Genomic DNA, 23,291 nt, shown 5'->3' with positions numbered 1-23,291 from the left:
AGACAAGAATTATACAAATTTTGAATACATATTTTCGTATGAGGTACAGAGGTTGTTATGTGTTTATAGTAAAAATTATTTTTATATATTCATGTATTAAGTTTGTAACGTGAGTTTTAGTTATTAAACCGCATGATTCGCCTCGGATTGATATATAGGCTGGGGCCAGTCGTGTCAATAAATCATCAAAAAAAAAAAAAAAAAAAAAGGCTCGCGTGTTCTAATAAAGGAATGAGAAGTGAATATTCGTGGGGTTTCACAGATTTTCACCGCGTGGGGTTCCGCAGAAGCAAATCAGATATTCTTGACGCGGTTTCTATTAACACCAAGAATGAACGTGCCACACGTGGTACTTTCCCTCGAGGCTGTTTCTCAGATTTGAACAAGGTGCATATGCTAATTTTTGTGAAAGCAAATTAGCATTTGCTGCAATAGTCAATAACCATCTGAACGTCCTGGTCTTGGAAGATTATGAGAAGCACAAATTTAGTAAGAGATGGTTGTGATTGTCAAGTAATATTTAATTGGGAAAATGGTTACTGCATTTATTATAGTATTAAAACCGAAACAACATATATTTACAAAAGTTATTAAAAGTGACATTTATTCGATTAAACCTAGCTACTTATTATATTAAATTGATGTTTTTCTGTTCAATTTTACAGGGATGTTTCAAAATTTCAAATCATACAAGATTTGCAAAATTTCAAAATTTCTGCTTTTTCTTTATAATAAAAGTCTAGTCGCTCACAGTGCTCACTCAATAAACACGTTTGAATTTGCGTGGACTTTCAACTTGGAGAATATGACTACAACCTCCAATGTGAAAATGCCCGGAAATTTACGGGTAATTAATTAATTTAATCAATAGTCTACACTGGTTTGCTAGACATCGATCGATATATAATCTTGGCTAAGGCTTTGCTTTTCCAGTAAATCTGCTTTATATATTGAATAACTAATAAATATGCCGATCATAATTCGGTTGCTTCACCTTGTTTCCTTTCTTTGCTTAGCTATGCTTATGTTACGGACTTCATGGGACGCTGAAGCTGAAGTCGCCAACCCCGCGGACTATCAGTACAAATTCTGCCCACGCGGCACTAATAATACTGCTTCCATCATCTACGTATACAATCTCAGTAAACTCTTCAACCGGAAGCTTCACGAAGATGGTGGCAACTCACTCTACCGCAATGCAAGCGTAGGAGATTATCCTGACAAAGTTTACGGTCTTTTTCTTTGTCGATTTGACGTTTCTCACCAGGTCTGCCAAAATTGCATATTTGATGCAATCGATATCCTAGTGGAATCCTGCAACGGCACCAAGGAAGCAACCATTTGGTATGACATTTGTATGGTCCGATATTCTAACAATTTTTTCGCCACTACTCTGGAGACATCTCCATTCTTGTGCGTGCAAAACGAAAACTACACCAAAGAACCTGATAAGTTTACTCAGATTTTGAATCAGACGTTCAATGATGTAATTCGAAATGCAACCTCAAGTGATTCCAAGAACGCAGCCCAAACGGTTAATATCTCTAGCTTTGATACACTTCAAACTACTGCGCATTGCATACCAGATTTGTCCAAATCGGACTGCACTGTTTGCCTGAACTCGGCTGTCGCTCAAATTCCAACCTGCAGCAAGGGAAAGCGTGGGGCTAGAATTTTTTGCCCAAGTTGTTCTATAAGGTACGAGCTGTACCGTTTCCTCGTCGACACCCCAACAGTTACCGTCACTGCACCTAACAAAACTCGTAAAAGATGGATTACGATTGCGGAAGCTGCATCAGCGATCATAGTATTTTTGCTGTCTACTTCTTTTCTTTGGTGTATAATCAGGAGAAGAAATAAAAGAGTCCGAGGTAACGGCGCCTACAGTTTCAACTCCACCCGCCTCCCTTTCTTTAATATTAGAAAGTAAAGTTAATCCATTTGTCTTGCAGAAGAGAAAGCAAATATAGGAGCAGGAGAAGGTAGAATTGGCAACGACTACTCATATGATGTTCTTCTACATGGAGAGAAGCAGGAGGAATCTCAAGCGTTTCCTCTGTTTCCATTGGATCTCATCGACATAGTCAAGGCTACACAGGATTTCTCTCAAGAAAATAAGCTTGGAGAAGGTGGATTCGGCCCCGTCTACAAGGTAACTATGAAGTGATGCCAATGCAGCTATAAATTGCAACATTAATCCATGCATATGAAAAGAAGTTTAATTGCAGGGTGTATTAGCGGATGGCAAGGAAATTGCGGTGAAGAGGCTCTCAAGAACATCTGGCCAAGGCTTACAAGAGTTCAAGAATGAAGTGACAGTTATTGCCAAATTGCAACACAAAAATCTCGTGAGGCTCTTGGGATGCTGCTTGGAGGAAAACGAATCGCTGCTCATCTACGAGTATATGCCTAATAAAAGCCTAGATGTTTTCCTCTTTGGTTTGTCACTAACCCTTTCTAATATTAGCTAATGTACACATGACAAGTTGCATTTCATTTATTGCTTGGTGATTGCTGATTGTTAAGTTGTATAAGTAGAAGCATAATTTGGGATATTTTGGCTTTATTCTGGTTTGTACTAGGCCTTCCAAGTTGGAAGTGGTCCTGTTTGCTCTGTTTGTGGAACATAATTAACTACTAGCATAACAACAACTGTACCAAGCCTTTCTTTTTCCTCCGTTTGTTTTACTTTTGTCGTGAAGCCACAAGGCATGCTTCTAATCATGCTAAATGTTTTATTTTTCTGATTAATTGTTAGATTCAACGAGAAGTGTACAACTGGATTGGAAAAGACGCATAAGCATCATTAAAGGAATTGCACGAGGTATTTTGTATTTACATGAGGATTCTCGACTCAAAATTATTCATCGGGATCTCAAAACTAGTAATGTTTTACTCGACCATGAGATGAACCCAAAGATATCTGACTTTGGAATGGCGAGAATATTTGGTGGAAATCAAAGTAAAGCTAATACCAATAGAGTTGTTGGAACATAGTGAGTACATTATATTCCTATCTATATATGATTTCTTTGTTTTCAAGGATTAACACATCTAACCCATATTGTATTGTGTATGGTTTTAGCTAATTATGACCTTAAACTAGGGTCGTAATAAATGCCGCTAGTTTTTCTCTATGGCATTCATTTTGATATTATTATTGTTTTATTTTCAACACAGCGGATACATGGCTCCAGAGTATGCTATGGGAGGGATATTTTCAGTGAAATCAGATGTTTTCAGTTTTGGAGTTGTTCTGCTGGAGATTATCAGTGGGAAAAAGAGCACTGGATTTTATCACTCAGAACATGGTCCAAGTCTCCTTGCTTATGTATGTAATTTTCTCTTTCTTTCTTTCTTTCTTTCTGGAAAAATAAATAACTGCCAACGGTTGATACTGTCTTACTCTCATATCATATGATTGATACCCTCTCACCCTCGTATCATCTTTGTCTACATCAATTTCAGATATGGAAACTATGGTGTGAAGGACATGCAGCAGAGTTGATGGATTCAGTAGTAAAACAGTCATGCGATCAAGCTGAATTATTGAAATATATTCATATTGGATTGTTGTGCGTTCAGGGAGATCCGATAGACAGACCTACTATGTCTTCTGTGGCTGTTATGTTAGCAAGTGACATCCTGACACTTCCGAAACCAACCCAACCGGCATTTTCTCTCAGCCGAGTCGTTTCTGCTCAATTCGTATCACATTCTGAAGACCATTGTTCTGTTAATGCAATTACTCTTTCAACTATGTCACCTCGCTGATAAAATAGATATAATACAAGTCAAACTGTTAGGAATTTAAAAAATGAATGAAGAAACAGCTCTCTCTCCTTTTGTATGTCTCTGCATCCTCCGTGTTTCTTCTCCATATGCCTTTTTTTATTCGCTTACTAATGTTTAAATATAATGAAAGAGAAACTTTAGAAATTTGGATGAATATATTATTTACTTAATACTAAACGAATTAGGTTTAGCTTTTTTTTTTTTTTTTTTATACTATAGAGGTAAGTTTGTAGTTAACTTTTTTTTTTTTCGCCAACCTGCGTTAGGCCACCTTTAGCTTTGCCTCTGCTTGTTAAAAAATAATTGGGCTAATAATGTTATGCAATTCATCATTACAATACTTGACATAATGTACATGGAGAAATTGACATAGCATAATTTTATTAGTTGGATAAAAATATAAAATGATATAATAAATTTTTTTATAGTAATATTTTATATCGGAATAACCTCTATTATTGTCATTAAAAATTATGATCCCAATTTAGGTATTGAAATAAGTTATAGTTTTTCGAAATCATATTTTTAGATACTTGCTTTCACATAATAATTGTTATTCATACATTGCAAAACACACACTCATATATTATGTTATATAAAAGGTTCAATACATCATCAAGTATTTTTCTAAAGTTGTTGGGGATAATAATTTATTCTTCAAAGTTGTTACCAAATAATTGTATAATATTTATAGTGGTTATATTAAGATAAAAACATTAAAGAGAATGCAAACATTTAGACTTTTCAGATAACTTTACATATTTCCAATAATTTTTATAACCACAACTCTATCAAGTTATAACTTTCTCATAAAAAATAAAAAATAAAAAAATAATTTGGTCCAAATATTATGATTATGAAGAGATTTTATCGTAAAAACAAATCACGTAGACCAAAAAATATTTAATTTAACTATTTTAAACACACCATGTTAGTTTTATATAACAAAATTTTATATAAAAGTTTGTAGTTTTATTATTTGTAATTCCGTGAAGTCTTTGAGAAATCAAATAAACTTACTTCCCTTAATTAAATTAATTTCGTTAAGTCAGACAATGCCATGGAACTATGGAGGGACTGATCGTCAGCAATCATGTCATATGTGGTCGTTATTTCAAGATTAAACATGTAGATGGTTAATGTATTTAAAGCCTTTTTAAATAATGGATCTGCCTTTCATCGTATTTCGTAGTCCCCGGATTTGTCTCCGCTTTTAAATGGACCCCGCCTAAGTCGTTCTCACTAAAAGCATTCCTCACCAGGAGAAGTTTTCACATTTTACGGAGAAAATAAAAAAGATGCAAAGGATCGGGAATTGGGGACTTTTATTAGCGGGTAATTTTTAAAAACCTCCCCTGAGGTTTGGGCTTGTTGCAAGTAGATGGCGAGAATTTATTTATTTGTAAAAAATTTCCTACCGTCAGTTAATTTTAACATTGACTGTTAGTTGACTATGCAAAGATAATATTACCCTTAACAACAGTTTGTAGACGGAAATAACTAAAAAAAAAATTAAAATTGTTGGCGCGAAAAGCACAAACCCTATTTTTTGACAATTTTATCATTGTCAATTCCAAATATTTACAATATTATAGATAAAGATTATAACTATTTTATTTTCAAGTTTTTAATTTTATCTTTTTTGTAGGAACTTTAAGAAAATATCAATAATTTAAAGAGGATTTTTCAAATTTTTAATTTTATCTTTCTTGTAGGAACTTTAAGAAAATATCAATAATTTAAAGAGGGTAAAATAGCCAATAATTTTAATTTTTTTTAGTTATTTCCGTCTACAAACTGTTGTTAAGGGTAATATTGTTTTTGCACAGTCAACTAACAGTCAATGTTAAAGTTAACTGACGGTATGAGATTTTTTACAAATAAATAAATTCTCGCCATCTTCTTGCAACAAGTCCAAACCTCAGGGGAGGTTTTTAAAAATTACCCTTTTATTACCACAGCAACATCATGTCTCCGTGGTCAAAAACACAAAAAGCGTATGCATAGCCCGCCATTTTTTCCGTGTCAATTTTTACTGCACGATTTTGATCATTTTCTAGTCTTATCAAAAACAGTTTTGGGGTTAGCTTTAACTGTTGTGGATTCACCAAGTCTTCATTTTCAAAAACACGTTAACCCGGCTTCTATTTTAATCTTGATCTCCACAGATAGCGTTCATATGTTTTTTTATTTTCACGTGGATTCGATAGTATTTTTCATCTGTCGTCCGTTTTTCAGTATTTATTACAATTCTATTAATTGCCATTGCAATCTCTGTCAGGATCCATCCTAACAAGCACCCCAATAATGTGCATGTTTGAAATCGGCCTTGGTTCTACGATTGTGATGGATGCAATTGCAATCTATTTTTAGTATTTTTATAAAGGATTTATTTTTGAATGTTACATTGCACTTCTACGCTCTACAGCTATTACAATATCAGTCAAGCCAATCTAGACCAGCACTGTAAAACCAGTTGGATCAATTTTTAACATTATTTACAACGGCAATGAATGAGGTCCGGAAATTGGCTGAAGATTCTACTCCAATAAATAATAGTAAAAAAAAAAAAAACTCCATATTTTATCAATGATAAAAATTGAATCTCTTCCCAGGTCCCACAAAACTATTCATATTTTATCAATGGTATAATCTAGCCATTACTTTATTTTTGGCGTCAAATGGCTGTTCAGATTTAGTCAACCTTGATATTCGAGTTGAATTTAGTACAATCATTGTATCAAGTGACTGACAGGTCATGAGTTGGTGAAAAAAACGTTTTTCTCTCTTTTGTTGTACAAGGGCCCAAAAACACGTATCAATGTTCGGTGGTTGGAGCTGAAAGCAACTGTGGTACCACAGTTGTACTATAGCGGATTCATAAATAATATATTTAATTATGGTGTAAATGTGATACCACACTATACTTATTTAATGGATGAAAACAATTATAATGTGGTACCATAGTTACATTATAGCTGAATTCATAAATAATATGATATTATAGGTCCAGTTATAACATTATAGTGGTACCATACTACAGCTGGATCCAGCCATTTAATCTAATTATGGGGACCACTGTAAGCTGAATTTACTTGTGATATGGTATTACTGTGGTACCATAATTTTGTCCTGACATTATATATGAAAGGACCATGCATCATTATATAACCAGTAGAATTTAGAAGGGATTCAATGACTGAAAGTAACTATAATATGGTACCACAATTACACTATAACTGAATCCATAAATAATATGATATTATATATGAAAGGACCATGCATCATTATATAACTCACCTTTATTATTATTATTTTTAAATTACAACATATGCCTCACTTTAGTCCCAAATCAAAAAGGAGACCCAGGATTATGACTTATGAAACCCCTTTTGTATATTTAAATTAATTAAGCGCACAGATTATGCTAATACCAGATAATTCATGATAATTAAATAATATTGTAGGCATTACTTTTCATTTAAAGATGTAATCATAAAGAGTGCTGATATACTCACTCAATGGACCCCGATTCAACCAAGTGGAAAGAAATTAAAAAAATGATTTTTTTTTTCTTTTTTCGTTTTTTGGAACAAGTGGCGGACTAGTTCAGTTTACCCTTCGGTGTAATTACGATTTTCCAATCAGACAATATAGTGTCAAACCGACTTTGTTTGTTCCCTCATCCCGGAAGACTCGTTCCATATTTTAAATTTAATTTGAATACACATGGCCAGTTTGACAAAGAGCAGTACTACAAATCTCAAAAATTCATCTCAAAATTCCATCATTTCATTTAAAAATTATTAAAAATTTATCAATTATTCAACATGTGACAACTCACATACCACTTCATTTGAAATAAAAATATTGAGATGTAGTGTATCATCACTTTTTAGCCCAAAATGTCCCCCTGACACTGAAAATACTGCCATTTGTTTGAAATGGCCGTCAGTGGCAATTATTATTTCCATTAGCGTATTCCAGTGGCTGCGTGCTGTATAATAGGTCAGCACAGCTAAAGCAACCATCATGGCACATTATCTTCAATTTCATAGTTGACAAAAGCCACATTGCCACATTGCCAGTCTATTTAAAGAGCGCAGGAGGAAAATACATAGGTAGCACTGATCAGAGAGCAACACTTCACAATAATCATGGCTACAATCGACCGGCCTCTGCTACTAAAGCTACACACGCCAAAAGCCTCTAAACGTAAAATTCTCCTTCTAATTCTTTCCGTGGTTTCCGTGATGTGCTCGGCTACATTTGTTGCCATACACTGTATCAAAGCTATCAACTCAAACAATCATTGGTCACTGCATCAATTTTGTGCTAAAGCCCAGGACCAGTCATCGTGCATAGCCATGGTTTCAGAAACAACCTCAATTAATGCAACCACAAAAATGAACGAGGTTGATCTGTTACTTATCTTCTTGAGCAAGTCCACATCAAACATACAAGAAACTATCGAGGTGGCCAATCACGTCAAGCATCGGATCAACAGCCCTAGAGGACAAGCGGCTTTGACTGATTGTGTGGAGTTGTTGGAGTTATCCGTCGATAGAATTACAGATTCCATGGCGGCTCTTAAAAAAAGGAGGACAAGTTCCAACGAAGATGCGCATGCATGGCTAAGTGGCGTTCTTACTAACCACGTCACGTGCTTGGACGGCCTAGATGGCTCAGCTACGAAGTTGATGGAGCCAAGGCTCGTTGAGTTGATGGCAAGAGCTGCAAATTCTCTAGCCATTTTAGTGGCAATTTCCCCATACAACACCAACGTCATCCAGCAATATTACTTGAGAAAAGAAATTCAATTTCCGTCGTGGGTGACAAGCAGGGACCGGTTGCTTTTACGGCCTTCTCAGGCTGAAGCAGCTAAGGCCAACGTTGTGGTGGCTAAGGATGGAAGTGGAAACTATAAGACTGTGAAAGAGGCCGTGGCATCAGCACCAGACAACAGCAAGACAAGGTACGTTATTTATGTGAAGAAAGGAACGTACAAAGAAAATGTCGAGGTGGGCAAGAAAAAGAAAAATCTTATGATTGTTGGTGATGGCATGGATTTGACCATCATCACCGGCAGCCTTAACGTCGTTGACGGATCTACAACCTTCAAATCAGCAACGATAGGTACTTACGTAGTAATTAAAGATCCTGTGTTTGAATTAATTTCTTTCATCACGTAAATTAGCTAGGCTTAACTAGCGGATCCGAGTGACTTAAAAGAAATAGAGACATATTTCTTATCATGAGTGCTATGAACAGCTATAGAATTTCAAGGGAGATCACTGATTGTGACCTCCAGAGTCATTTTAATCCAAAGCTATAGTAGAAATTTAATTTATGATATATGCGTAAAAATGCAGCTGTTGGTGGTGATGGATTTATAGCCCAAGATTTGTGGATCCAAAACACAGCCGGGCCAGAGAAACATCAAGCCGTGGCACTACGGGTCAGCGCTGATCAGTCGGTCATCAACCGCTGCCGCATTGACGCCTACCAAGACACGCTCTACGCCCACACGAATCGCCAATTCTACAGAGATTGCTACATCACCGGCACGGTTGATTTCATATTTGGCAATGCAGCGGTTGTCTTACAGAACTGCAAAATCGCGGCCAGAAAGCCCATGAGCAAGCAATCCAACATGGTCACAGCCCAAGGACGGACTGACCCAAATCAAAACACAGGGACTTCGATCCAAAAATGTGACGTCATAGCAAGCTCAGATCTGGAGCCCGTAAAGGGCTCGATCCGTTCGTACTTGGGCCGGCCTTGGAAAGAATACTCGAGAACAGTTGTAATGCAGTCACACATCGGGGATCATATCGATCCAGCTGGATGGTCAGAATGGAGTGGAGATTTTGCACTGAAGACACTGTATTATGGGGAGTATCTGAATAGAGGGCCAGGTGCTGGGACTAGCAAAAGAGTGAAATGGCCTGGCTATCACGTTATTACAAACCCAGAAGAAGCAAAAAAATTTACAGTAGCTGAGCTTATCGGAGGAGGGTCATGGTTGAAATCAACTGGAGTTGCTTATACTGAGGGGCTGTGATGTCAGCTCAGCATATATCTTTTAAGCTTGTATTTGCCACTGCTTTCTATCAGTTGAATAATGAATGAATCCCAGTAACGTGCTGTACTAGTTTCATAAATGTTTTAGGTTAATGCAATAATGCTTATGTTACGTTCTATCCAATTTTTTAAGTACTTGTTTATCATTTTCTTCAATTCAGCTAAGATTACTAAAGGGTGAAAATAGAAGCATTAACTTGCTAGTGAAATTAAATTCATGGATTGGACAATTAATTAGCTTGTCCACAGGTATATACATGTCTAAACTTAATCATGCGGTGTGCCATGAAACTGCTGATTCACATTCGAACCATTTTTTTTCCCCTTCTCTATTTTGTCTTACGATTACAGCTGATCAAAATTTGCTTTATTTAATATTTTAAAATCAAACAGCACACCATTGACTTTCTTCAAGTTGGAAAAAAATAAAAAAAATCTCTTTTCATTCTTCAGCAATGGCATCTCTATCAAATAACTATGTTGCCTTGCATTTTAATAATTTGCAACTTCCGAATAATAATGCTAGGCAATCCAAAGTTCAGTGGGCTACAAAATCCTAAAATGTCTCAATGAGATCAGCACAATTCTGAATTTGGTTGTTGCTAAAAATTAAAAAAAAAAAAATTTGTATTTCATTCCAAGAAACAGCTGCCCAAGGACGTGGCTCCAACAAACAAAAATCACAAAGCATATTTTGAGATTTGCCTGAGAAGTGAGAAGCATATGAATTAGTTTTGAAAGGATTTTTTAACCGAAGGAACTAAATTAATTAAAATACAAATATTACTAATTCATATCATATGATCAGAAATAATCAGAGATGTGATCATGCATGTGGATGGCACGAAATGATTGAAGACAAAATGGCAACTCTACAATGTCTGACAGTTAGATATGAAGATACTTTCTGTTATTTGATCAAATAAAATGAACAACTTGCTCACTTGTCTTCTGGGTTTTGACTTAAAAAATGTTTAAATTTTTTTTTTTTGTCATTGTTAAAAAGGTATTAAAGGACTTTCTAAAATTGCCAACAAAATATTAGAATTAACGGGACAACCTGCAAAACAATAAATTAACGCTGGCCAAGTAACCAAAAAACTGATGGCTTAACAAGTTGCACTAATAAATATTGTTAACCATCATAAAATTTATTATCTATACAATTAATATTGCATTTTTCATACAAGTGATAAGAATTAACTTTATTTGACCATGGTTTCCATAATAATAATAATAATAATATTTAACCATAATCTCCACAAAGCCAAACTCAGTGAATTAAAATAAAATAACATCAGATTTATTATTTTCTTATTATTACATTCAAGTCTACGGATAGTAGTATCACATGCCTGACGTAACTTGTTTGATGTAGCCTATTTAAAGCACATACATTAAATATTTACATGAGAAAGGGAGTACATAAATAAAAACAAATTATCCTCAGAAAACACAAATAATAAGGCTAAAAAATTAAGTATCAATAATCATAATCCAATGAGTAACTTAATACTTTCTAACTCATATATTAACAAAATGATGTAGGATCGAAAACAATTTAAGACATCGATCGTAAATAACAGACTTTTTAACTCTCACAGTTCAAGGATTTAATATAAAAAAGATTTCTTATTATTAATAAAAGATCTAACGTGCAATAGAGAATTTTTAATTTTTAATTTATGAAATGTAATATATTGTGAACAATGAATTGCCTAAAAGTTTTGAGTAATATTGCATAATCTAAATTTTATTTCATAATTTTCATTTTAAATTATGTGACATTCCACTATAAAATTTTGTTATTTTCTAAGGTAATCCAAATATATTACGATAAACAGTGTTAAATTGTGTCTTATATTAACTAATAAGAGAGAATTACTTAGATTTGTGCTTAAAATAGATATCTCTACCCATTATACAATGAACCAATCTTTTAAAATTGAATATTTAAAAATTCTATGTCCAACTCCCAACAGAATAAAATGAAAATGTAAATTCTTAGTACTAATATCATTAAGTTAAAACTTAAAAAAAAAAATTATTATTACAAGAGCAGACACAATTAAGTGATAGAAACAAGCTTCGAGGAATAATTTATTAATCACAGGTAGCTACTGCAAAAACATAATTAGCATAATAAAGCTCTTCGGTTTCCTTTTTCTCTCTCATCTGATTTTTAAAATTTTTACCGCTTTTTAAGTGAAAGATTGAATTTTTATTTAGAGAGGAGCCCCTAAGCGTTAACGATAATTACACATAAAAAGAGCAGAACCCCGCGCTTTACTCGCTCTCAAAAGTGTACATATTTTGTCACAATTTGCCGAGCCAACGACATCATCAGTAACAACGACAGGTCAACAGCTAAAATTACAATATAATGTCTATTGCCTTGTCTTCTCTCTCATAGCCCTTGCTTTGGGTTTGGGAGCCTCTCATATTTCCATTTCATGGCTCCCCACTCTCTTTTTGTTTTTGGCTCCAATTATTCTTTTTTCTAATCTATTAAGCTTGACAGATATTACATTATTCATCACTCCATATTTCTCATCACTTTCTTTTATCCATTTTTTTTTTTTTTGCTTTATCCCATTTTAGCTTCAATGGGTTATCATTTATTCTGCTAAAAGGGAAAAAAAAAAGAAAAAAAGAAAAAAGGATTTGCATGTCAAATTGTTCATCAAGTTTGGTTGAAGAGAGATGGATAAAAGAGCCATGCAAAAGTAGTGCTGGGATAAGCTGGAAGAGAAGTTGCTTCTCGCTTGAATCTTTGTACCATCACCAGGTCCGGGTGTAAATACTTTTAACGCTACAGCATATGCTTTCTCATGCATAATTATGATCAACGAATTTTGGATAAATATCTTTTTCTCATTAATGCGATATATATTTTGTTTTTATTTGTAATCCAGAGTAGATGAAGATACCAATCTTGTTTCACGGGTAAAATAATTTCCTGAATCACGTGTAACTAGCCTTATATGATACGCAGGAAATCTTTTGTCTTTTTTTTCCCCCCCCCAGTTATCATTGATGGTGAAAAATACCATACAAGCACAAAGTTGTCTTATTTCTCTCTTGTACGTTGTATCAGGCAAAACAAGATCCATCTCTGTACATTTTCGTTGCTGTTTTCTTGGCCTTTGCTTCTTTCTTTCTCCATCGCGTTGTGATTCGGACTCCCCGCATGGCGACCAAAATGAAAGGCATTTACAAAAGTTTCAAATACATCTCTCAAATCTTTGGTAAGCAAACCAATTAATTAAGCCTAGCGCCTGCCTCTCTGTCTGTACTCTGTTAATCTACAAATTGTGACTGGTTGTTTTGGGCTGATTAGCGTGCGAAATTGCCAATATTTGTTGCAGTTGTGAAGGAGAGGGAGATGGAAATTGGGTATCCAACAGATGTCAAACACGTGGCACACATTGGCTGGGACGGCCAATCTGGTTCTGCACCCAGTTGGGTATGTATTTGTAGTCCAGATTTTTGTTTCAATATGTGTGTTAGTTTGTATATAATAGATGTGTCTCCAGATGTCCATTTATGCATAAATTGATCTTGTGTTGTTTAATCAATTGTTTGTTCGGGCTGGTAATGCTGCTAATTGCAGATGAATGAATTTAAGGCAGCCCCTGATTTCACATCTTCGATTGGCAACCCAGTGGATTCCTCCCCATGGTCCTCCCAAGGCATGTTCTTGGTTTTGCTCTCCCTCCCTCTCTTTCTTTATGAAGTATCACAGCTGATGGAACATATATGTTATGCATATCAAGTCGTCTATATGAGATGATGAATAGGGTAGATAACGCCAAGGGCCGGTTTGAAAACAAATCTTAATTATGTTTGCATAAACAATTGTCTGATACCACGTGAATGGGGACTTTCTTCATGGGTTAGAGAGCGAGGGTGTTGTATTATTGTCTTCGTATAGTTTGATGAAGCTATACCGGCAATGTAGAATAAAGAACTAAAGATTCTTTTCTCCAAGAACAGGCAGAGTTTGGCTGTTCTGTCACGAGACAACATTTTAATATCACAAGAGGGAATCTATGAGGCTTATGGACTTTTAACTATAGACATCTTTGGTGGTCCATTCAAGAAATATGTGTGGGAGAATGTGATTGAGAGTGTTGTTGAGCGTATCAATTGAAATTTCACCCATATTAAATCAAATTATAATCAGATTGCCAAGTGATGCAAGGTTTGCATGAATTAAATCCTTTTTATCTTAACATGACATCCATTTTAGTGGTTAAAAAAAATGTCCTTATTCTGAACTGGACAAGGAATCCATAATTTTTGAAACCCTTGGTGGGATGTTTTAGTGATTGCCCCTAACAAGTCTAATGAAAAAAGGACTATATAGCAGCGTCCACTTCATACTTTTGTGGTATATTGACAGTCTTTTGCTTTGTTCTAGCAGATTTCGAACAACAAATGGGACAACAGCCTGCATCAGAGTTGTTTAAAGACATTCTGCCTACAGATCTTCCAAAAATTCCAAAGAAACAAAAACGGAAAAAGAAGTCATCAAATAACTCGCCCAAGTCTTCATCTTCATCCTCAAGATCCTCACGAGCAGCAAAGACGAAGGCTACATACAGTGAAATGGAAAAATCAAACATACAAATGTAGAATTGGTGTAAGATTTTAAGGTTTTCGTCACGGACATCTAGTGAATTACCAATGTGCATAGCAGGAACCACAAGAGGCCCCCTTCAGTACATAAGATGTTGAATTATGAATAAAACTTGTGTAAATTTAGATGAGGAAGTGAAAAATTGGGGAAAGCAAGCAGATGTCAAGGAGGAAAAGAATGATACAATGTTTCAAAGTGACGCTAATTTAGGTAGATGCAACTTTTTGTTCTTCCAGAAATGTGGATTGTTGTGCTGGTGGAAAGTTTTGCTAATTCAATTTGTTGAATTGAACAAGAACACCAGGAAATGTGTGTTCAGCGGTTATGAATTATTGCTGATTTAGAATGATTGTTGACAGCCTTCAAAATTTATTTGTAATGCTAGAATGTGCAGATTCTATAAAATTTGCAGTTTCAAATTCTTGAACATATACTAGCGTCTCTCGAATCGCATATCTGGAGCAACATCTTGGGTTCTATGTTGTCTGATGAAATTCTCGAAATTTTCTTTCCTTGTTTTTTATAAGGTAGCATTATCAGCTCTACTTTAGTTGCTAGAACAGATACATCATCTGGTGCAGACCCTACAAATAGTTTTAGAAGTTTATCTTAATCTATGAATATGCTGTAGTCCGATCGCTGTCCAAAGTTCAGTTAAAATGGGTGTTAACATGCTGCCACGTGTTCAAGATGCTGAGTTCTTAAGCTGCAACTTGGAGAGGGTTTTTAGCAGCCTGTAACTTGTGATTTCTCGGTGACAGCTGGGTGATTTTGATGCCACTTATCCTCTGTAACTTGGTGTCTAATTATTACTCTTTCTTCGGTGAAATAGTGAAGCCTGAGATCACTTTATCCTGCTGTTGTAGGCTTGACCAGACCACATTATAAACTGTTCCATTGTTAGCTTCATTTTAAGATTAATCAAGAAATATGATCTTTGATTCGAGGGGAATTCTTAACAATTATGCACATGATAAAGAAGAACTACATATGGTGCTTAAAATTCACATAGTTTTTAAAAGATCTCCTTGTGGTGAATCTTAAAAGTCATTTGTATAATATCATCTCAAAAGTCATTTGTGTAATATTATTTACCCCAAAAATTATGCATAATTTTCATCTAATGTAATTTGACATTCATTATGTGGATGGTAAGATGATATAATAAAAATCTTGAAAATTACAAGCATTCATTATCTGTTTGGTAAATGACATATCACATGTCAACTTATTATTGTTGAGGACTTGAGGTTTTGAACATAATTGTTTATTAGTTTTTGAAACGTCACATCATTTGAAATAACTTATGATTCAAATAGCATTACTCATTATTCCCTAGATTTTACTTTTTAGATGAGCTTGAATGATTAAACCACATATTGGCGGTCATGTATAGATCCATATTCAAGCTCAATCTCCATGGATACATAGAAATCAGCTTATATAAAGTAACTTATAGGTCGGCCGTTTGCCCTTCAAATTCGATGTTTCAAAACTTTTCTTTATTTATTTATTTTTATTTTTTGAGGTATATAAGATAAATGTGACAAGTTTATCGTCAGCCTCACAAAATGAAGTTGATTGATCCAAAATAAATGGGACCCAAAAATAAACAACTGGGAACTATTGCTTATGCAGACCAGAATGAGGTAACAGAGGCTCAGGCTCTCCAGGATTGAAGAGAAGCATCTGAAACAGTGAGGTGAGGACATTGTTGTCATTCTTTTCTCACAACTGTTTTTCAAATATTTAAAATACCGTTAATTGCTGCAAGCCCTAGCCAAATGCTTCGCCAACTTAGTGGTTGAGGTTTCAGCTGACTTTTTCTCCATCACTTGCTTCTCTATTGCAATTTTCTCAAACATTTTTCTCTTTCTCCAGTGTCTCTGTAAAATCCAAATTGTTCAACGAAACCAAGTTTCTTCAAAATTCAATAATTTTTACCAATAGAAAATTCCCCATGTTTTTTCATTCATTCTTGTTTTAACATCTTCAGATTCATCTCAGTAATAAGTCATGAAATTGTCACGGAAAGTGCTGAGGTTCATCTTACTTTTGATTTATCTAAAAATTCATGCAAGTGTAGCTCAAGACTACGATGAACCTAAAGAGGAGGAACCAGCTTCCCCACCCCCAGCAGTAGAGGAATGCAATGGAATCTATGTGTCCTATGAATTTCTTTCGCGAACGAAAGGATATCCTCGTGTGAAGAATACCACAGCTCAATCTTGGACCTTCAATGCTACGGCAACTGTAGTGAACACTGGTGCAGATGAACTCAAAGCATGGAAGATATTCATAGGATTTCAGCACAAAGAGATTCTTGTTTCTGCAAGTGGAGCAGTTTCATTGGACGGTGAATCCTTCCCTGCAGCTGTTGGGAATGGGACTTACCTCTCTGGCAATCCTCAAGCAGATTTGAAGACATCTATTGATACAGCAGGAGATTTTACTCAAATGCAAGCGAAAATTGACTTAAGTGGCACTCAGTTTGGCGTCAAGCCACCTGCGGTTCCAATGCCTAAAACTATAAAGCTTGTTAATGATGGATACCAATGTCCATCACCAACTCGTAAGAGTGAGTACACACAACTATCCATATTTCTTTCTTTTCTTGCATATGAAATACTGTCACCAATCGTACTTTAATTTCTATTTGCTCTTTTTCTGGCACTCCAAGTTTATCGGTTTTAATTTAATTTCGTCCACAGAGACCTCAATGCACATATGTTGCAAAAAGAATCCCAAGCTTAAGGCCAAAGAGGTTAAAACAAAGTTCTTGCCGCGGCAAAATGGCGATCTTTCAATCTCCTATGATGTAACGCAGTCCTATGCAAATAATTATCTTGCTCAAGTAACATTAGAGAACAAAAGTCCTCTAGGACGTCTCGATCATTGGAACTTAACTTGGGAATGGATGAGAGGCGAATTCATATACACAATGAAAGGAGCTTACACTAGAAACATAGACTACTCAGGTTGTCTCTATGGTCCTGCTGGAACATATTATGCAGACATGGATTTTTCTAAAGTCATGAACTGCGAAAAGAGGCCAACAATTTCTGACTTGCCTCGAGAGAGAGCAAATGACACAGAAGTTGGAAAGATACCATATTGTTGCAGAAACGGCAGCCTGTTGCCAACAATCATGGATCCGAGTCAATCAAAGTCGGTGTTTCTAGTGCAAGTGTTCAAACTTCCACCGGATCTGAACAGAACAGCCTTTTACCCTCCTGAAAAATGGAAAATAGTTGGTACTCTTAATCCAGATTATAAATGTGGCCAGCCCATAAGGGTTGATCCAACAAAAACTCCTGACCCTAGTGGACTTCAAGCTACAAAATCAGCGCTAGCAAGCTGGCAAATCGTTTGCAATATCACAAAGCCAACAAAAGGGAAATCAAGATGCTGTGTTTCCTTCTCTGCTTACTACAACGAATCTGTTATCCCTTGCAACACCTGTGCTTGTGGCTGTCCTGACACGAAAAAATGCAATCCTGAAGCACCAGCGTTGCTTCTGCCAGCAGAAGCCATTCTTGTTCCTTTCGAAAATAGAACGATAAAAGCAAAAGCATGGGCAGGCATGAAAAAATTTCATGTTCCGAGACCACTGCCGTGCGGGGACAACTGTGGAGTTAGCATAAATTGGCACGTTTCAACAGACTACAAAGGTGGATGGTCAGCTAGAGTGACGTTATTCAATTGGGAAAGAATGAACTTTGAGAATTGGTTCACTGCAATTCAGCTGAAGAAAGCTGCACTTGGATATGAAAAGTTTTACTCATTCAATGGCACATTTCTTCGTCAATTGAACAACACAATATTCTTTCAGGGCTTAGCGGGGGCAAGTTATTTGCTGGGTGAAACAAATGAAACAGCAACAGCTATGAAGGTCCCGGGAAAGCAACAGTCTGTTTTAACTTTCACCAAGTCAAAAACACCAAACATCAATGTACCAGGAGGAGATGGGTTCCCTTCCAAAGTTCTTTTTAATGGGGAAGAATGTGCACTTCCTAAAAGACTTCCAATTGCAGAAGGAAATCGATTGCATGTAAATATGGTGCAAGTTTTTGTCCTCACACTATGTCATTTTTTTGCTCATCAAATAAGGTTGGTTTTTCCTTTTCTCTGAGTCAGGTTTTTGTACATGCGCATTAGTAGATGGAAATGATTCAAGCTCCCGAGTTTGCCAAGCTGTCCAATTTTTATGTTTGAATATAAAAACTTAGGCTTCCTTTTCAACGTACAAAATAGTGATTTTTTGCTTTCTTTCTGGAAAAGGAGCCGAAAATTCATTTTCAGTTTTTGGACCATTTGGTTAGGAATGGACTAAATTTGGCATAGGAAGATCCAGTTGGCCTGTGATTAAAGTTTTCCAATCCACCGTCCTGACTGAGAACTAAATTTATTGGGGATGTCTTTAGTATTTATTGCCCTTGGGCTTCAGTCCAGTATTAAATATCAAAATAGCCAATAGCATGAGCCCACTTCCCCGTTTCCACGGCTCAGCTATTACGACATCCGGGCCTGCATTTTGGCGAAACAGCAAAAAAGTGCATAGTTTGCAAAATCACTTCATATAGCTCCTTTCGGTCATAAAACATCAATCAAGGTTGAAGGGAAAATTTCTCTTTTTTCATTTTGTCACCATCCACTAACCTATGATTCTATATCCAAGGATTCTTTCTAATCCATAAAAGTCCATAAGTGATCTATTTATATCCATATGTCAAAATTCATTACATGTTTTATTATTCTTGTGCACAGACTTATAAGACATTTCAAGAGATATTAGAAATGACTATTGTTAATAATACCGAATCAGTTCATCTTAGTGATGGATATTATTAAGTTTAAGCCAAATGTTTGTGATTCTTTTATATCCTTGATTTAAGGGAGACATAATTGATACTCTTACTATTACATTTTGGATTACAACAAAGAGTGGTGAAGAGTCTAGAAACAGTACGACACAGATGAGTGGGAAATAAAGAGTAGACAACTAAAGAATATATTTGCAATTTGAGCAACGAAATTATTATTTTTATGATTGTAATGACCTATTGGAAAACATAAAAACTATGTACTAATGTTTTTTTTTTTTTTCAGAAAACCAGGTATGCAGATGTTATTTCACCATATATATTTTAGAGTGAAAATATATCAAACAAACAAATAAATGTAAAATTGATGAATCAGTTAAATTCCGGCAGCAGAAAATAGCTAACTAGCTAGGCAGTAAATTTTTAATTTGGTACAGCCTGACAACTCAATTAAATTGAATTTCCACAACTACATTTCAAAACTACCCTTCCATTGCTTTCATCTCCATCTTGAAATAATCCCCATGTTCTACTTGTTCTCCAATCTGATAAAGATATTTCTGATATTCTAATCTAAGGCCAGCAATAACCGCTTTCTAATTGTTGCCACGATTTGACAAGGACAGGTTCTGACTTCTGAGATTCTAATGTAATTCCAGCCAAACTAAAACACTTCTGTGTCTCTATTATTGTTTCAACTACAAAAAAGCTAACACCCACATGCTTTCAATCTCCAAATTCTCGGACTCCCAGTTGAGGGAAAAAGGAAATCATGGTATGCGGAAAAAGGTCTAGTAAATGCCTAAAGTGTTGCTGTGGAATCACTTCAATACTCTTAATCATAGTCTTAATTGTGTTAATCATCTTGTTTTTCACACTCTTTAAGCCTAAAGAACCCAAGATTACAGCCAAACCCGTAGACCTAGAAAAAATCAATCTGCTATTTTTTCCTACGATACAGCTAAATGTGACACTGGGGGTAGTTGTCACAGTTGATAATCGAAACTATGGAGGCTTCAAGTATCAAAACGGTACAGCTTATGTTAGCTACCATGGCGTTGTGGTAGCCGAAGCACCAGTTGAAGATGGCAGAATTCCAGCACGAGGGAAGCAAAACATAAGCTCATCACTTACTATTTTCGCAGATAAGTTGATATCGAATTCCAACTTTTTGGGTGATATTTTAAGTGGAGTTATGAATTTTAGTTCAACAACAACCTTGCATGGAGAAGTAATCGTGCTAAAATATTTCAAACAGAAAGCAACCAGCTCTAGTTCCTGTGACATCTCTATCGTCCTCCAAAGCCAAATTATTGATTCAGTTTGCGAATCAAAAGTTGAGTTATAATTATAACATTGAATTACTACGTACATTTATTCCGTATGAATTACTATTAGAAGCTTATAGTTGTTGGTTCATTAAAATATTTGTCTTTGTAATAAAAGAAGTTGGTGTCTCGCTTTCAATTTTTTTTATAATTAATATAAGCTATTGAGTCAGAGAAAGTAAGGTGAACATTTATTTGAACAGCAACCGTTCAACTTCGGAAGTGGTATCAAGTGGCCCATTTAGATTTTCTTTTACCAAATATTGGTAACAGCAGCTTCAATATAATAATATCCTTAAAATTTGAACATTGAAAAGCTAGTGTGATGCATCAACATCCAACAATAGGACCTGTCTATGGTACAGATTCTGTAACAGACATCTCCCGTCATCCCACCACCCGATTTTCTATTGTTCAGTTTCTCACTCCACATCCAACCACATCCAACGGCTGATGCTGCAGTCTGTACCTTACAGATTCTGTAAGCTAGTCGAGTCCCCAACAATATATTATTACGAAATTTCTTCAAGTACATAAGGCTTTTAACCAAGGCTCCTACGTTATTCATGGTACCGTGAGTCAGACAATAAATTGAAACGTTTAGCAAGTATGGGGTGTAACGATAAATATCACGTTTCGATAATATTTTTTTGTCGTCCCAAATTCCAAGATTATTTTTAAAGATAAGAAAATTGTTGTATATATATTACCATCCAAATAATTTTTCATATCTTTGGCAAGTTTTTGTATACAACTTTTAATTGTTCGAGAGTATTAACAAGGAGTGTGAATCATTTTACACCTAAATCCATGATCAAATGTTCGCATTCCCCAGTTAATTTTTCTTCTGTTTAGAATTTAAGCACAACATTAGATTCACTTTGGGTCTCTTCGAATTGTCAATTGATTGAAAATTAAGAGTTATATAATTATTTTTTTTTATATTAATTTTTTTCATTCTTTTTTACTTTGATTGAGTAATGGTAGATATCTCAATTTTTTTATCCTAATTAAATTTAATATTAAAATGATATCATACTAAATGGCTGAACAAAAGATATAATGAAGTTATATATATATAATAAAATAAAAACAGCTCATTATAGATAAATCAAAATCTTCTCAAAATTAACATTAGCTGTAAAATAAAACATAAATTTTAGAAATTAAACATAAGACTTGTAAATGTAAAGAAAAACGAGTAAATTAATTTATTATTAGTAAATAAAACAAAAACTTACAAATAAAACATAAAACTCATAAATCAACATTAAGTGCAAAATAAAACATAAAGTTTAGAAATTAAACATAAGATTTGTAAATAGGAAATAAAACAAGAAAATTAATATAAAACTAATAAATTGATGTATTCTTTACTAAAGCTTGCAAATATAACTTAAAACTAGTAAATTAACATTAACTATAAAATAAAACATAAATTTTGAAAATGAAACAAAAGACTTGTAAATAGAATGTAAAACAAGTAAATTACTATACAACTAATAAATTAATGTATTACTAGTAAATAAAACAAAAATTTACAAATATAATATAAAACTAGTAAATCAACATTAAACGCAAAATAAAACATAAATTTTGGAAATAAAACATAAATTTTGGAAATGGAACATAAGACTTGTAAATGGAAGGTAAAACAAGTACATTAATATAAACTAGTAAATTAATGTATTACTAGTAAACAAAACAAAAACTTGCAAATATAACATAAAACTAGTAAATCAACACCAACTGTAAAATAAAATATAAATTTTGGAAATGAAACATAAGACTTGTAAAAGGAAGGCAAAATAAGTAAATTATTATAAAACTAGTAAACTGATATATTATTGGTAAATAAAATAAAAACTTATAAATATAACATAAAACAAGTAAATCAACATTAAGTGCAAAATAAAACATAAATTTTGGAAATTGAACATAAGAATTGTAAGAGGAATGTAAAACAAATAAATTAATATAAACTAGTAAATTAATGTATTACTAGTAAACAAAACAACAACTTGCAAATATAACATAAAATTAGTAAATCAACAATAATTGCAAAATAAAATGTAAATTTTGGAAATGAAACATAAGACTTATAAAAGGAAGATAAAATAAGTAAGTTACTATAAAACTGGTAAATTAATGTATTACTGGTAAATAAAATAAAAACTTATAAATATAACATAAAGTAAGTACATCAACATTAAATGCAAAATAATACATAAAAGTTTGTAGATTATACCTAAAACTTATGAATAAAAGATAAAATAAGTAAATTAATTGTTACTGTCAAAAAAATTCACAATTGTAAAATGAAAACTCGTTATAATGTTTATTACCTTTTATATTTATTGAATTTTTTATATTTAAATTGAATAATGTTAGTTTTGCATTTATGTATACATGTGATGTTTTTATTAATGATGAAATTTATGCTCAAAATTGGATTTTGAAAAAAATATTATTTTAATATCTTTCATAATTGTTGTAAGATGAAGTTATTTTGCATCTTTTTGTACTTCCTCAATAACAACTTTAAATGGTCTCCAAATAGAAGTAAAAAGTTTGAAACTATATATATAAAGTATGCATAATACTAAAAATTTTTATTGA

At 34.1% G+C, this 23,291-nt stretch overlaps 5 protein-coding genes across 5 annotated transcripts; all 5 read left to right on the top strand.

The window, feature by feature from the left end:
- The first annotated feature begins 895 nt into the window (after positions 1 to 895).
- LOC102630805 (cysteine-rich receptor-like protein kinase 10) lies at positions 896 to 3,860 on the top strand. The gene is made up of 6 exons (XM_015526895.3): positions 896 to 1,871; positions 1,953 to 2,152; positions 2,229 to 2,439; positions 2,759 to 2,996; positions 3,181 to 3,331; positions 3,469 to 3,860. Exons 1-6 carry the CDS (start codon positions 968 to 970, stop codon positions 3,772 to 3,774), a joined length of 2,010 nt encoding a protein of 669 aa, XP_015382381.2. The 5' UTR covers positions 896 to 967; the 3' UTR covers positions 3,775 to 3,860.
- A 3,905-nt stretch (positions 3,861 to 7,765) lies between these two features.
- LOC102630292 (pectinesterase-like) lies at positions 7,766 to 9,996 on the top strand. The gene is made up of 2 exons (XM_006467930.4): positions 7,766 to 8,931; positions 9,168 to 9,996. The coding sequence occupies exons 1-2, from the start codon at positions 7,953 to 7,955 to the stop codon at positions 9,857 to 9,859; spliced, it is 1,671 nt and encodes a 556-aa protein (XP_006467993.2). The 5' UTR covers positions 7,766 to 7,952; the 3' UTR covers positions 9,860 to 9,996.
- A 2,306-nt stretch (positions 9,997 to 12,302) lies between these two features.
- On the top strand, positions 12,303 to 14,926 carry LOC102630596 (CRIB domain-containing protein RIC10). Its single transcript, XM_006467931.4, has 5 exons — positions 12,303 to 12,667; positions 12,977 to 13,127; positions 13,248 to 13,345; positions 13,493 to 13,571; positions 14,306 to 14,926. Exons 1-5 carry the CDS (start codon positions 12,548 to 12,550, stop codon positions 14,515 to 14,517), a joined length of 660 nt encoding a protein of 219 aa, XP_006467994.1. The 5' UTR covers positions 12,303 to 12,547; the 3' UTR covers positions 14,518 to 14,926.
- A 1,280-nt stretch (positions 14,927 to 16,206) lies between these two features.
- On the top strand, positions 16,207 to 18,697 carry LOC102631106 (COBRA-like protein 10). The gene is made up of 2 exons (XM_052435406.1): positions 16,207 to 17,099; positions 17,233 to 18,697. The coding sequence occupies exons 1-2, from the start codon at positions 16,538 to 16,540 to the stop codon at positions 18,651 to 18,653; spliced, it is 1,983 nt and encodes a 660-aa protein (XP_052291366.1). The 5' UTR covers positions 16,207 to 16,537; the 3' UTR covers positions 18,654 to 18,697.
- Positions 18,698 to 19,943: 1,246 nt separating this feature from the next.
- Positions 19,944 to 20,800, top strand: LOC127900423 (uncharacterized). Its single transcript, XM_052435455.1, has one exon. It carries the CDS (start codon positions 20,117 to 20,119, stop codon positions 20,690 to 20,692), a length of 576 nt encoding a protein of 191 aa, XP_052291415.1. The 5' UTR covers positions 19,944 to 20,116; the 3' UTR covers positions 20,693 to 20,800.
- Positions 20,801 to 23,291: the final 2,491 nt, after the last annotated feature.

Source organism: Citrus sinensis, chromosome 2 (assembly GCF_022201045.2).
Source record: "Citrus sinensis cultivar Valencia sweet orange chromosome 2, DVS_A1.0, whole genome shotgun sequence".
In the NCBI taxonomy this organism is placed as follows: domain Eukaryota; kingdom Viridiplantae; phylum Streptophyta; class Magnoliopsida; order Sapindales; family Rutaceae; genus Citrus; species Citrus sinensis.
This window is presented reverse-complemented; position numbering and strand designations above follow the sequence as displayed.